The sequence below is a fragment of the Lissotriton helveticus genome, chromosome 9 (genome assembly GCF_964261635.1).
Source record: "Lissotriton helveticus chromosome 9, aLisHel1.1, whole genome shotgun sequence".
Taxonomy (NCBI): Eukaryota; Metazoa; Chordata; class Amphibia; order Caudata; family Salamandridae; genus Lissotriton; species Lissotriton helveticus.
This window is the reverse complement of record NC_136070.1, coordinates 75,861,770-75,877,114: the sequence shown is the minus strand read 5'-3', so window position 1 is coordinate 75,877,114 and position 15,345 is coordinate 75,861,770. Positions and strand designations below refer to the sequence as shown.

General features: G+C 45.2%; 1 protein-coding gene across 1 annotated transcript in view; it reads left to right on the top strand.

The window, feature by feature from the left end:
- SPTB (spectrin beta, erythrocytic) overlaps positions 1 to 15,345 on the top strand; it is a 271,974-nt gene that overhangs the window by 201,290 nt on the left and 55,339 nt on the right. Inside the window, exon 23 of the mRNA XM_078659516.1 lies at positions 3,782 to 3,912. Coding sequence (XP_078515642.1) covers positions 3,782 to 3,912 — 131 coding nt within the window. The remainder of the gene's footprint in view (positions 1 to 3,781; positions 3,913 to 15,345) is intronic.

Here is a 15,345-nt window from a genome sequence, read left to right as displayed (position 1 = left end):
GACTCACTGATGCACAGTGGGAGGTCTCAGTTGGTGACAATTCACATTTATTGCCTTGCACTCTGGAACTTGTCATTTTGATTTCTTTTTTAAGCACTAGAGTTGGGGTGCCTGAATGCAGTGAAAAACTACACTTGAGATATCAGTATTGCACCCTTTTACTTATTCTGCTCCGTTCAGTAACGCGTCACTCTATGCACACATAAGAGCACTGCACACACATGCATCCTAAAAACCTACCTGCTGTGAAGTAGCATCATGTGACCTCCAGTATTGGGCATCTGGTCATTTTGCAAGTTATGAATCAACATATATGTAACGTTGGAACACGAGACACATTTAAGACAGTAAAGACATTATATCACATGGCAAGAAGTCTGGAAAGACATCATTACGCGTAACAGGATAGGTCCTCACCTTTCCTCTTTGTATGTGTGTCTGAATACACAAACCGTATGACAATAATAGTGCTTCACAGTAGTTCCTTTCAGTGTACAAGAAGTTTGGAGGACGGCCGCCATCAGTTTTGACAGCTGTTCACCAAACCTTTCCAAACTATTGACCCCAACACCAAGGGAGTTTTTTTCCCCCATTATTGTTTCTTTTGTGCCTCACCACCAGGTTTTACCTGACAGTGACAGGCAGAAAAAAAGGATTTTACCCTGTAATGTCCTTCCCCTGAGTGCCATCGGATGAACTTTCGTTCAACAGAAAGCTTAGGTTCTGCCTGTCTCTAAATGAGCTGGGCGGACCAAGAGTTGTTTAAATGTAAATTGATACTTGTATAGCGCACTACTCACCCGCAAGGGTCTCAAGGCGCTTGTACGAATACTGCTGTGGAACCCATCCTGGCTTTCCCTGTGAGGTGTCCACTCCTGGCACCCCCACGGTGGAGGCCAGGCATCCTTAGCGTTGTGGGGGCCGTTGTGGAGATTAAGCAAGCTATTGCCCAGAGTTGCAGAGTGGGACTCCATGATTGGAATAGGCACCGAGGCAAGAATTATCAGGTCCGTGGAATTTTGAGCCCAAGACCCGCCGAGGCGGGGGATTGAACCCTGGTCCCGGGCTAGACCTCTGCATCATGGTCTGCCGCTCTAACCATTGAGCCACACTTCTCCACTTCTGTTTAGTTGCGTTCGCGACAGAGTACCCGATCCGCCAAAATCTAAATCAGGCCTATAGTGTCTCAATGCCACTGAAGCGCTCACCAGCCTCATTAGCATGTGTATAGCTCTTGCATCTCCAACAAGTAGCTTGAGAGCTACTGGTAGCTTACCAATATCTTTGAAGTAACTCTCCAAAGTGAATTTCAGCTCTGTGCATCATTCAGAGGGTTTGTGTACATCGAAGAAGACAGCACAGAAACAACGCTCCCCACGACCACACCAACGCCCCCCACCACCACCCTCAACGCCTGGACACCGATCAACCTCGAAGACATCATCAGCACGATGAACTCCATCCACTCCGGATCTCCAACCGACCCCTGCCCTCACCACGTCTTCAACAAGGCCGACGCTGTCATCGCACCCCACCTGCGGGACATCATCAACACCTCCTTCGACACCGCCACCTTCCCTGAGAGCTGGAAGCACGCCGAACTCAGCGCTCTACTAAAGAAACCAACGGCGGACCCCACCGAACTCAAGAATTACCGCCCCATCTCGCTGCTCCCGTTTCCAGCCAAAGTCATCGAGAAGACCGTCAACAAGCAACTGGCAGCCTTACTCGAGACGACTGGATCCCTCGACCCATCTCAGTCAGGCTTCCGGGCCAACCACAGCACCGAGACCGCCCTCATCGCTGCCACTGACGACATCCGAACCCTGCTGGACAACAGAGAAACAGCGGCCCTCATCCTCCTGGACCTCTCCGCGGCATTCGACACTGTCTGCCACCGCACCCTTGTGCAGCGCCTCAGCAACGTCGGAATCAAGGAGAAGGCACTGGAATGGATCATCTCCTTCCTCGCCGGAAGGACACAGAGAGTCCGCCTCCCCCCGTTCAGATCAGAAGCCACGGAAGTCATCTGCGGCGTCCCTCAAGGCTCCTCGCTCAGCCCAACACTCTTCAACGTCTACATGAGCCCCCTCGCAGCCATCGCACGCCAGCACAACCTCAACATCATCTCCTACGCCGACGACACCCAGCTGATCCTCTCCCTCACCAACGACCCCGCCACCGCCAGAGCCAACCTACACGAAGGGATGAAGGACGTGGCCGAGTGGATGACGACCAGCCGCCTGAAACTGAACACAGACAAGACGGAAGTCCTCATCCTGGGCTCCTCACCCTCCGCCTGGGACGACTCCTGGTGGCCCCCGCCCTGGGCAACGCACCCAAACCGACAGACCACGCACGCAACCTGGGCTTCATCCTGGACTCCTCCCTCTCCATGACCAGACAAGTCAACGCCGTCTCCTCGTCCTGTTTCAACATCCTGCGCATGCTAAGTAAGATCTTCCGGTGGATCCCCACCGAGACCAGGAAGACGGTCACCCAGGCCCTCGTCACCAGCCGTCTGGACTACGGCAACGCCCTCTACGCCGGAACCACCGCCAAGCTCCAGAAGAGACTCCAGCGTATCCAGAACGCCTCGGCGAGACTCATCCTCGACGTCCCCAGACGAAGCCACATCTCCAGACACCTGAGAGACCTGCACTGGCTTCCGATCAACAAAAGAATCACCTTCCGGCTCCTCACCCACGCACACAAAGCCCTACACAACCAAGGCCCGACTTACCTCAACAGCCGCCTCAACTTCTACGCTCCCAAACGCCATCTCCGCTCGACCAGCCATGCCCTCGCCGCCGTCCCCCGCATCCGAAGAGCGACAACAGGAGGAAGGTCCTTCTCCCACCTGGCCGCCAAGACCTGGAACTCCCTCCCGACCGACCTACGCTTGACCCAAGACCACCTCTCCTTCAGGAAGAAGCTCAAGACCTGGCTGTTCGAGCAGTAGCGGACCCCCCCCCCCTAGCGCCTTGAGACCCTCCGGGTGAGTAGTGCGCGGTATAAATGCCTATGATTGATTGATTGATTGATTGAGCACGGCTCATCTTAAGACCTTATAGAGTGACAGTCAGCCAGGCCAAAGGTAATGTTAGAAGCACCCTTCATGTGATGGCCGGCATCCATGGTATGTGGTTGCAAAGCCTTTACATTGTAAGCAGTTTCTGTCCATGTCAAACATTTGTACATGTAGGTATTTTATGGAAAGCGACAAGCTGATGTTTGAGGAGTGTGTATTTACTTAAAATGAAAACTAGTATTTTGAAGGCAAAAAATTATGTTTCTTTCAGAAAAGAAATTTGGGAAATTGAGTTGTTTGCCCAAAATGGAAAATGTATTTGATGGAAAAATAAGTTTATTTTTAGAAACTGATATGCAAAACAAATGTTAAGCAATATTTGAATGGCAGTTCAAAGTTAGGGAGATTCCTTGATGTGGTTATGTCCTTTGTGCCAGAAGGCGCATGCTGCTTCAGCTGTTATTTCATTAGTCACATGGAGGTATTTCCTATTATTAATGCTTGTCCTGACATTTCTGCTGGTAATCTTGCCTGAAATCTTGAGTGGTGACTAGTGTATTATTAGCAGAAGTAGTCACTATTGTACTACAATAAAATCTGGTAGTAGCTTAGGTTGATATTCCTTCAGTAGAAGTAGCTCTCAGTATAGCAAAGAGTGGAGACCCCTGGCCTAGCCAGTATTAAAAAGATACAGTTGATTGGTAAGGGGAGCAAAACCAATAATACAATGCTTCTTGTTTTTGGGAAAAGGATGAAGAATGCGGCATAGCGATGCTTAAGAGACATCTCAATCAGCAACAGGCCATCGAGCACTATGGAAAAAATGTCAAGCAGCTAGCAGACCAGGCCCAGAGAATCCTGGTACTGGAGCACCCCGAAGGGTACGTACGAAGGATGTAACTATACTGTTTACACAAGGTACTGCTAAGGTTTCTATATTTTGACATGTATGTGTGTTGTACTGTGGTGTAGCAAGGGGGCAGCACAAGTTTTTGTAGCAACAGCGGCCTACCCCCTCCCCCCCCCCCACTCTTCCATGCAGCCGATGTAGGGCATCAAAGGCAAGACCCGCCACGGGCGGCGAAGTGTCTAGCTACGAAACTGGTGTTGTATTTGAATAGCGACAAATTGCAGTGGAGGGACGCCCAGCTTTAGCGACCAGCATAAAGTCAGCAAGTAATAGGATAGGTAGTTGGGTTGTGGGTAGTTAATGCAGTGATGTTGTATTCTTTGAAGAGGTGAGTCTTCAACTTATTCCTTCGTTGGAGCAGCGTTGGGGCAGTCTTGATGGATACAGGGATGTTATTCCAGATCCTGGGTACATAGATGGAAAGGTCCTGCTGGATTTGTTTTTTAAACGGTGATGGATTAAACCCAGATCTTTTGACTGGGTGTGAGTGTTTGATTGATTCAGATGCTCCGTCCATCACCACCCCCTTTTGTACGGCTTTTTTTATTTAACACTTATTTAACACTTCTTAGTCTCCAGTATGGTGATGGCCTAGCTGTGGGTGGACCAAAGGCCACCAAAGAAGATGTATTTACAAGATAAGCTGGAGTGCTTTGTCAGCTTTGTCAATGATGCAACTGGTTTTTAAGATGGTACTGATAGAGATCGCAGGTCACCCGACCAATATTTTCACCAACTTCGGTCTCGGGCCCATATACTTTACTACACTATCCACATTGATCAGATGACCTTGCAACCTATTACCAGCAATTGTGAGTCCCTTTTCTACTATTTCCTAGTGTACCCGACTTACCATCCACAGATACGGGTACCTATGACCACGATGGGTCAGGGAGCTAGCTGTAAAAAGAAAGGCAGAAAAAATACAAACCCAACATATAAACTTTACTTTTCATGAAATGACCACGGACAACTGGGAAGTTTTAAAAGTTTATCTTAGATTTCAGATTCTGCAATCATACAGTTTATAGCAATAAGGCAATCTATAATCAAAATAACGAAGAGCACATAACCATATAGGAAGAGTATACAGGCAACCATCTAACCTTATAATGAGGGAAAATCAGAAATAACGGAAATGAAATTCAAGGGCGTGTACTAAATGCTAGGGATTATTATGCACGTATCAGGATTTTAGCATTGGGACATACTGCGAGGGTAAGACACTAGGGAAACCTATACATCTATAGAAGGGGTAGAAAAGTGCAACACGCTATAATTCTAAATTACTTTAGTCAGTTTTATGAGAGAAAATTAGGGACCATAACAGTAAATTGCAAACTGCAATGCAGAAAATGATTTCCAAAAGGTAGGGTAACATAGGAACACGCTATGAAATTAAATGCAAATAACTTTATGATATGCAATAGTTGCAAAAAGCATGGAAAATTATCATATGCAAAGGTATGTCTTTATTGAAGCAAAGACAGAAAAATAGAAAGGTGCAGTTTAAGAACTCAGAGCGATATTTACCTAGACTGGTGTGAAAACCAACCCTGGCCACGGGTCAGTTAAGGACAGGAAAACCCTCAAGGAAGGATAACCCTCAGTGGGACAGCAGGTGCAGAATGGACACCCCAGGACAGGACAGGAAAACCAGATTAGGATCAGGACAGGACCACCAGGATACGACCAGCACCCGCAGTTTGGAAGCAACGCCAGCGCTCCACCCTCTCTGCAGCTATCAGTCAGGACCCCGATTGGGTCAGCGAATTTCCCCAGGAAAGTGCTCCGCCAGCACTTAAGGTTCAGTAGAACCTTCAGAGTCTATGGTCAAATTTCGGACAGAGAGCTCCGCAGCACCTCTGTATCAAGTCACCTATTGAGTGCGTTGGGTCAGTGACAGGTCAGCTATTCAGACAAGTCGGACAAATTCCCTAAGTGAACCTAGGCTAGTTATACTGTTCTGGGACAGTGTACCACCCCCCAGATGTTGCAAAGTGTCAGAATCCCCAATTTCGATTGGTCCTAAGGTAGGCTTTGGTTAACACACCAATCAGAACAGACTATTCTAAGCCCCTATTTACATCTTTGGGCACCGCCTAGCAAGATTGGGGTTCTCATGAGACCTGCTAGTGGAGTACAATGAAACATTAACAATTGTTTCAATATGGGTACATTCGACTCCGTCCTGCTGGGTCGCAGGTCACTTTCTCAGGAGCATCTTGCCCGTCTCTGCCAGCTGGCTGAGTTCCACTGTTCAAGGCTGAATTTCCCCGGCTGCGTGATCATGCGCAGAAGGGACTTTCAAAATGGTTCTTGGCTCAGTCAGACCCCCATTTCCCGCGATACATGAAAAGTAAGCGAAAACAAATTAGCACATAGAAATAAATGAAAGTATTACATGTCATAATTTCGTACTTCACGTTTATCATCATAAGAATATACTATGCAGTTAATAGTAAGTGCAACGGACAAAATCACAAGAGCAGCGGGGTAAGCTTCATCACGTTTACTAGTAAGCGCTGCCATCTTGAGGCTATTACGCATGCGCACCCTTTCCCTCCAAAAATGTGACTGCGTCACAACACGTGACTATGCCTGACGCATGCGCAGAAGCAGAAATGCAAGCAGCGGCCATTTTAGAATTACAAAAGTTATTCGTATTAATAAAACACATAAGCAAGCTTCTCTATCATACATATATATCAAAAATAAAAGATATTAGTAAAACGTACAATTCGTTACGAGGTTACAACAGTTTCGAGGTTCATGAATCGAGCAAGTCGCGATGCGAAATCTTGCTCTATCAATCCCCTCTTTGTTGATATTTACTATCATCACTAAAATGGAAACAGATGCCAACTTTCACACCTTGTACATCTCAATCTCCTCCAACAGGCGATTCAGTTTCTCTTTCTCATTTTTGGTAGGGTGAGAATTTTTCACCTTTTTATAAATCTGATTATTAAATTCTTCCAATTCAAGTTCATCCGCACCTCGTTTCACACCTCTCGCATTCACTTGGTACTTTTTCGTGTGTTTTCGACATTTACAACCGATGAATATGAGAAATAGTATGAGCCCTATCACTCCAATTGGCATCAGTACCTTAAACAATAAGCTTTTACCTAAGCTAGCAAACCAATGACCTACATTGGAGAGACCATCAACCAGTCTCTTCCAGGCACTGTCAACCTCGAGTGGTTTGAGTTCCTTTTCCAAATTAGTAATGTTTTTCACATATCTTTTGAGCTGTACACTTTTGTCCGGAATGTAAGTGCAACAATGTTGCGCCTTCAACATCCGGCAGACTCCGCCCTCTTTTGCTAATAAGGTGTCAAGAGCAAGTCTGTTCTGCAAAACCATTGATCTGATCGCAACCATTTCGGTATTGACCAACAGAAATCCATGAGCTGTGTCAGTAGACAGCACATCCACTATAGTGGACAATTTGCAAATTCTGTGAGTGTTCAGAACCACTCCCACTCCAGGTATCAGTGCACTAAAAATACTACCCATTATTTCACCTACGCTTTCTCTTTTACTACGCACTAAGCCATTAGTTTTTTCATTGCTTCCAGAAATTTCATTCACATGGTATATTTTCGGGAAGACAATGCCAAAGTATCAGCTTCCATACCAGTGATCCGGCAATTTGAAATAAGCCTTGTCTCCACATATATAATAAATTCCAGGAAACACAGGCTCTGACCCATTTTTGAATCCCCAACCTCCAATTACCTTGTAATTGTGCTCACATTGACTGGAACCAATGAAAATGTTATTATGATAACTAGTTCTTTCGCAGTGAAGACAGAGTTTCCCTTTCCTTTCAAAATCCAGCAACAAGGCAGGACCCGCCCCACTACTTGAGGTGCTCTCCATGTTCTCAGCCCATTTGGGAGTTTTCTGTCTCTTGTCATTAGCCTTTCTTTGGAAACTCTCCCTTCTTTTCTCTGCCATGTTTAAAAATATATTTTCTTGTTCATGTAATGAACAGGTCAAGTTGTCTCTGTGTGCTTCATTTAAGTCTATAGTACCTATAGTCAGGAAGTATTCTCCCATATAACGTGTAACGTCACTTTTGGTATGTACAGGATTTAGATTTCCACGTATGGGAAGTTCAGAAAAGATCACGTCATTGTTAGAGTAATAGTACTGTAACGGTACTGTAACGGTCCTCTTTTATAAAACAAGCTTGCTAAAATGCTACAGGAAATTCCATATGTCAAGGGCAGGTGATGGTATGTCACGCCTTCAGCTACAGAAGTAGGTAGCTTCATGCAGACATAGCAATCTTCTACTTCCATAGTTTCTACGTAATGCACTAATAAGTTTGCGAAAACGTTTAAATTCGTCTGGTTCTTAACTCCATGGTAATGTAGTCCTTCCTCATCTGATGCTTCTAAGTCTCGTTTTGTCTGTCTGAGTGCTTTCTCACGTCTCTCTACACTTTGTGTTGTCAATTCTTCAGTGTCAGTAGTCTGAGTAGGGTCAATGTTAGTATTTTTGCTAACCATAAAAGGAATGAAAACTGTTAATCCTATCCAAACTAATATAACTATAACTATACTACATATACACACTTTGTAGCATGTTTTGCAACAACTGCGACTAGGCCTTCCATTCACTCTTGAATCAGACATTTTGGCTCAGAAGAAGTTTTACAACCCCTCTTTGTAACTTTACACAGGTATCTTACTCTGTGAAATTCAGGTGAGCTCGTCTTCTTCAGTAGACAAATCAGCAATCTGTTCTTCGTCACTTTCGTCAGTTATATCAAGATCCTCAAAGTTTTCCAAGATTAAGTAGGTCCACTCAGGATCCTGGTATTTTTCGTTCAGTCTTTTTATTCGATCACTCCTTCTTTTGGTACTTTCTCCAGGCTGCTCTTCTTTTGTCTGCAAGTTTCTCTTGTACTGTTTTTATTCTGAGTCTCAGTCTCTTAATATATCTGGGCTCAATATGCTTCTTTTTCTTGAGCCTTTTAGCTGGCACTGTTATTCTGTTTTCTTCTAATGGTCTTTTATTTTCATTTGTTTGTGGCACTTCTGTTTCTTCCCTTCCTGTCTGACTAGTCCCAGGTCTTGTATCTACTTCTTCTGCCTGGTTACTAAGCTGGCCTGGTTCAGGTGAATTTTGATTTTGGCTTTCAAATGTCTCTGTTTCTGTTTCCTGAACACGTTCTTCTAGTTCTGTCTGATCCTGTTCAAGCACTTCGATCCCTTGATTTTCTTCTGCTCGAACTTTTACACTAGTTCTAGTCTGTCCCTTTTCTGTTTCGGGAGTCAGTGGAGGAGTGTCAATCACTTGTTCTGTCCCTATCTGACCTTCCTCTTCGTCCTCAGATTTGATGTGAATCTCAATAATCTGAGGGTCTTCGCCTGTGCCTGACTCGACCTCTCTATTCCACTCTCTATCTTCAATAAGTCGCTCTCTTGTTCTGATTGGGTCTTCGATGAGATCGATTAATGGTATCCAATCGTCTTGGCTGGTACTCGGCTGCTCGTCATCAGCTACTTCCGGACCAACGTCTACAGGACCTTCATCTGGACTGGTGCTCGGCTGTACGTCATCAGCTACTTCAGGACCGACATCCGCAGACCCCTCAGCTGGACAACCTTCCGCTCCAGGCTCCTCGTCTGGTGTCACCTTCTGGGTATGGCTGGCATGGATCCACTTGGGAACGCCTGCACACTTCACCGCTGTCGTGGTCACCAGTATCACTTGGCGCTTTTGTCCCCACCTTGGTGCAAGGCAATCCGAACGAGTATGTTTCTTTATTTTAACCCAGTCACCTGGAACCAATTTATGAACTGGAGTTGTCGGGTTGGCGACGGCGTCTGCCCCAATCTGGCGAGAGATAGAACGCACTTGGTCACCCAGTTGCTTGCAGTACTCAAGTACTAAATCATCAGAAATGCTTAACAGTTTGTATCCTGGTACCCATGCTTGTCTCATCACTCTTCCCATCAAGATCTCATGGGGACTCAGGCCTGTTTTTCGATCTGGAATGCTTCTGAGTCCCATCAGAACAAGAGGTAAGGCATTTACCCAGTTTATGCCAGTAGAGTCACACATTTTTGCCAATCTGTTTTTAATGGTGCCATTCACTTGCTCTACCACTCCAGAAGCCTCTGGACGATGTGCACAGTGCAGCTTTTGTGTTATTCCAAATGCTTTGCAGAGTTGAGCCAATATTTCATTCTGAAAATGGCTGCCTCTATCTGATTCAATAGTGACTGGAACCCCGAACCTAGGTACTAACTCTTTTAGCAGTAGTTTGGCTACAGTCATGGCATCATTCTGTGGGGTAGGGTAAGCTTCCACCCATTTTGAAAATAGGCAAACAATGACAAGGACATATCTTTTTCCTTCACAACGGGGCATGGTGATGAAGTCAATCTGTACTCTCACGAAGGGACCCCCTGATTTTCCAATTTTCCCCAGTTCAACTACTGTTCTTTTCCCAGCGTTGAACTGCTGACATGTCAAGCACCTCTGGCAGAGTGACTCTGCCACTTTCCTGAACTTTGGGTTATACCATGTCTGTTGGAAAACCAGAACCATGGCGTCCCTACCAATGTGTGATCCTTCATGTATTAATCTGGCCATAGGAGCAAGCAGGTGTCTGGGTAACACAGGCATACCATCTGGGCCCACAATGACACCATCCTCACGTCTTGGTCGACAACCAAGTTCCTTCCACTTCTCTTTCTCTTCCCAGGGCACAGCATGCTGCCATTCTCTCATTTCATCCCAGGTAGGCACTTCTTCAAACACCATAAGTTGGCAGCTGTTTCCAATCCCTCCCCGTTTGATATTTATTGACATGCGATCCATAGCACATTGTTTTGCCACTCGATCAGCAAAATCATTTCCCAAAGATACAGGGTCAAGGCCCTTTTTATGAGCAACACATTTGACCACTGCCAATTCTTTTGGTAATTGGATTGCCTCTAGAAGGTCTTGTACAACTTTTCCATTTCGAATGGGGGTACCTGATGAAGTCAGGAATTCTCTTTGTAGCCATAATTGGCCAAAGTCATGCACAACCCCATAACAGTACTGACTGTCAGTATACACTGTTATTTTTCTGTCTTTTCCCAATTTGCAAGCTCTTACTAGAGCAATCAATTCGGCTACTTGTGCAGACCCTACTCCAAATAAACAGGATGCTTCTTCAACTTTGCTTAATGTGACCGCAGCATATACAGCACTTAGGCCTACATGCTCGTGCCTCATGCATGAGCCATCCACAAACCATTCATCATCATGTACGGGCAAAGGTGTTTCTTTAATGTCTGGGCGGGGTTTAGTACTGAATTCTGTTAGGTCAATGCAGTCATGCTCATTCTCTCCCATATCTTCCATTATCATTGAATCAGGGAGTAGGGTTGCTGGGTTCAAGATATTACACCGGGTGATGACTATATTTGCAGCACCCATGAGAATTCTCTCATATTTAGTCAGCCGACTAGGGGTGAGGTACTGAGTTTTCGTGCGTGTTAATAGGATCACTACCGCATGTGGAACATACACAGTTACAGGATGTCCCATGATAATGGACTCACTTTGCTCTAAACTTGTGCAAATTGCAGCTACTGCCTTCAGACACCCAGGTAATCCAGCAGCCACTGGATCCAAAGTGGCAGAGAAATATGCCACGGGCCTTCTGTTCAACCCATGCTCCTGAGTCAGGACTGACAATGCACAGTTATCACGAGTGTCACAGAATAGGCCAAATTCCTTGGAATAGTCAGGCATCCCTAGAGCAGGGGCTGTACACAGACAATTTCGCAATTGTGTGAAGGCTGTTAAGCTCTCATCATTCCATTCCACTGGGTCCTTTGCTCCTTTCTTTGTCATGCTTATCAAAGGCTTTGCCAATACTGCAAATCCCACAATCCATTGCCTGCAGTAACCTACAACTCCGAGGAACATTCTGATTTCTTTCTGTGTACGGGGTAACTGCATATTTTGAATTATTCTGACTCTCTCGGATGTCACTTTTCTGATGCCTTTTTCTATCTGGTGCCCCAGATACTTTACTGATTTTGAACAGAATTGCAATTTCTCAGGGGCCACTTTATGTCCCTTTTCACTTAGGTGATTCAGTAGTGCAATGGTGTCAATTACACAATCCCTATGACTTTTGGACGCCACCAATAGGTCGTCAATGTACTGCACCAAAACAGACTTTCCAGGTAAGACTAGAGATTCAAGACATTTTTTCAAGATCTGATTAAAGATAGAGGGGCTTTCTGTGTACCCCTGGGGGACCCTATTCCAAACATACACGTGACTGTTGAAAGCAAATGAGAAAAGAAATTTGCTGTCTGGATGCAATGGGATCGAAAAGAATGCGTGACATAGGTCTATCACAGTGAACCATTCAGCATCCCAGGGAATCTGATACAGGATGACTGCTGGGTTTGGGACAATGGGATAGCAAGGAACCACAATTTTGTTTACCTTTCTCAGGTCCTGCACTACTCTGTACTTGCCACTAGGCTTTTTAATGCCCATAATGGGTGAATTACACGGGCTACTCATTACTTCCTGTATGATGTTTGCTTCTAGCAATTTCTGTACTTCAATGGCAACACCTGCTCTCACTTCGGCACTCATTTTGTAAGGCTTAGTGTTAGGGTAAACTGCATTTTCTTTCATTGTTATCTGTATGGGATCTACATTTTTCATCAATCCTACATCCTTTCCAGTAAAGTCCCACACGTCTTGTTTCACTGTCTGTTGAAGCTCTTCAGGTAAATCCTGTATAGTCATTCGCTTTATTTCTGAGTCAGGTCTTACTAACATTAACTTGTAGATACCATCTTCATCTGGTGTCTGAATTTCGACGCCCTTTGGTGTGCAAAAGATAGTGCAGTTCATTTTGCACAGCAAATCACGTCCCAGTAAGTTCACTGGACTGGTATCGCAAACGACAAATCTGTGCATTTCTTTAAAGTTCCCTATTGAGATCTCCATGGGCTCGGTAACAGGTGTACTAATCAGTTGATTAGATACACCCACTACCTGGATTGCTTCTCCCGAGAGGGGTAGGTTTGGAACGTCCGCTGTTCTCACAGTAGAACGGGTAGCACCAGTGTCCAACAGGAAAGTGACATCGTTTCCGTCAACTTTTCCTTCAATGTATGGCCCTGACTGGTCTACCGGCAAGGAGGTGCCAAGTACGCACTCCTTGTCCTCCCCTCTCAGGCCCCGTCAGTATTGGTCGTCACAGAAAAAGGTATCACTTAGTAAATACTGCGAAGTTGCTGCATTTCTATTTTCATCGCCTCCCCAGATCTCTACGTCATCACCCTGCGGTGATTTCCCTTTAAAAATAGGTTTTGGTGCTCGGGGCACTTGAATCGTTTTTACCTGCTGCTGGGTCTTTCTTTGCTTTTCATTCTGCGTCTGTGGAATTAAATCAGGTGTTTGGGCATTATCAGCTTGTAAATACGGACACTCGTCTCGCGAATGTCCAATTTCTCCGCACTGATGGCAGGGAAATTTCTTTTTGGCTTCTTCTCTACTCATTTTTGGTCGGGGCTTTCCTCCATTCCCTCCCCCAGGACCTTGGTTCTGAGTAATTTTATTTAATTTACTCAGTTGCTTTTCTTGCTGTTCTGCTAGTTTTACTTGTGCCCACATCACCTTCTCCTTTAGGGCCTTTTTCTTCTCTGCCATCTCGTCCTCACAATACTTTGCGTATCGCAGGACCTCATCCATCTTTTTAGTATGCCAACAGATTTTATTATCTTTTATCCACTGACAAATTTCGGGCCTTAAACCGTTTACAAACCTGTAAATGAAGTGGGTCATGTCCTTCATCTCGATGTTATCAATACCACTGTATGTTTTGAACACCTGCAACAGCCTTTCATAAAAAGAGTGCACTGTCTCGTCCCTTTCCTGCGTGGTTCTATCTATCTTGGTCCAATCAGTTTCCTTTGCTGGCACCTTTTGTTTCAGGTGTTGAATTACCTGTTCATATTTTTTCATCACCTCTATGGAGGGTTCTCCTGTCGCTGAGTCCCTCGGGTACTCCTCACTAGGCCATGCTATGGCTATTTTACACTCTGTCCACAGATCTACCAGGACCACAATGTCAAAGAACCCATCCAAATCCTTCCACAGGCATTTTTGAACCTTTACAAATCTTTCCACTTGCCTGTACCAGTCCACAGGCTTTTCTCGTAATTTTGGGAAATCATTAGTAAAGGACACAATATCCTGTCTGGACCATGGAACATGTACATATTTTCCCCCTGGCACTTCGCGCATGGGGCATAGTTGTTCTGGCTTTTCAGCTTCTCTTAGAGCGAATTCGGGAGTTACCTGCCTAGACCTGGCCTCATCTTTCTTTCTAGCCCATCTTGCTTTCCACTTTTCCACATCTCCCCATTTCTGCAATACTGACAATAGTTCTTTGACCTGGGCCTTTTTCCCTGACACATTCAAGTTTTCTAAATCCTTGTCTGAGAAATCTGCTCGGTACGGCTTCTGTAAGGGCTTCGATTTTGAGATATCTATTCCCATGCTAGCAGCAGTATCTGTCAATCTTTCATGAAGTACTCGGGTATTTCGGGTGAGACTTTTGCAAATAAACAGCATCTCTTCTTCAGAGTAGGTATTTAACCTGTCTAATCCCACGTTTCCTGCCATTAGTTCTTCTATTTCTATTCTCAATTTATATAGATCTAAATGTTTTGTTGGTGGTGGTTGTTTATCAAATTCTTGACTCCATCTTTCGATTTCTTCAGGAGTTACCAACGTGACACTCCTGGTACCCGAAGTCGATTCCATCTGAATCTCCCTCGCGTTGAAAGGGTTATGCCTTTTCTGCATTCTCTTTCCTGTGGGTTTAGTAGGTAGGTCCAGTAGCGAGACCTCGGACTCACATTCACTTGTCTGGTCATCTACAATTAAGGGTTCTGCTCTAGGCGGTACTATCACTGGAGTAATGACTGGAGTTTTCGGACTCCCTTGACGGTCCCCATACATCGTAACTACTGGTCCGATAGTTACTGGGATCGTCAAGGCTTCAGGACTTGTATTTAACTGGGAGATTTTCTGAATTATTTCAGCTCTCTGTTTAGCTAGAGCATCTCGTTCCCTGTCCTCAAAAATTCTCTCAACTGGATTGTCATGTATTATCTGAGGAGTTAAAACTGGAGCATAACTCTGGGCAGTGGGATGTGTCTCTCTTGGTCCTTCACCATAATTAGGTCTTGGAAATAAAGTTCCCGTGCCTAGGGATCTTGGTTCTTCCTCATAAAGAGGATTTAAAATCGGCATTCCTGAACCTTGTGGTCTTTCCTCACCTTCATAGGGAAGTCTAGCACAAGACCCCCTTTTACGTGAGTATCTTGTCTCTCCACTAGTGGGTCTT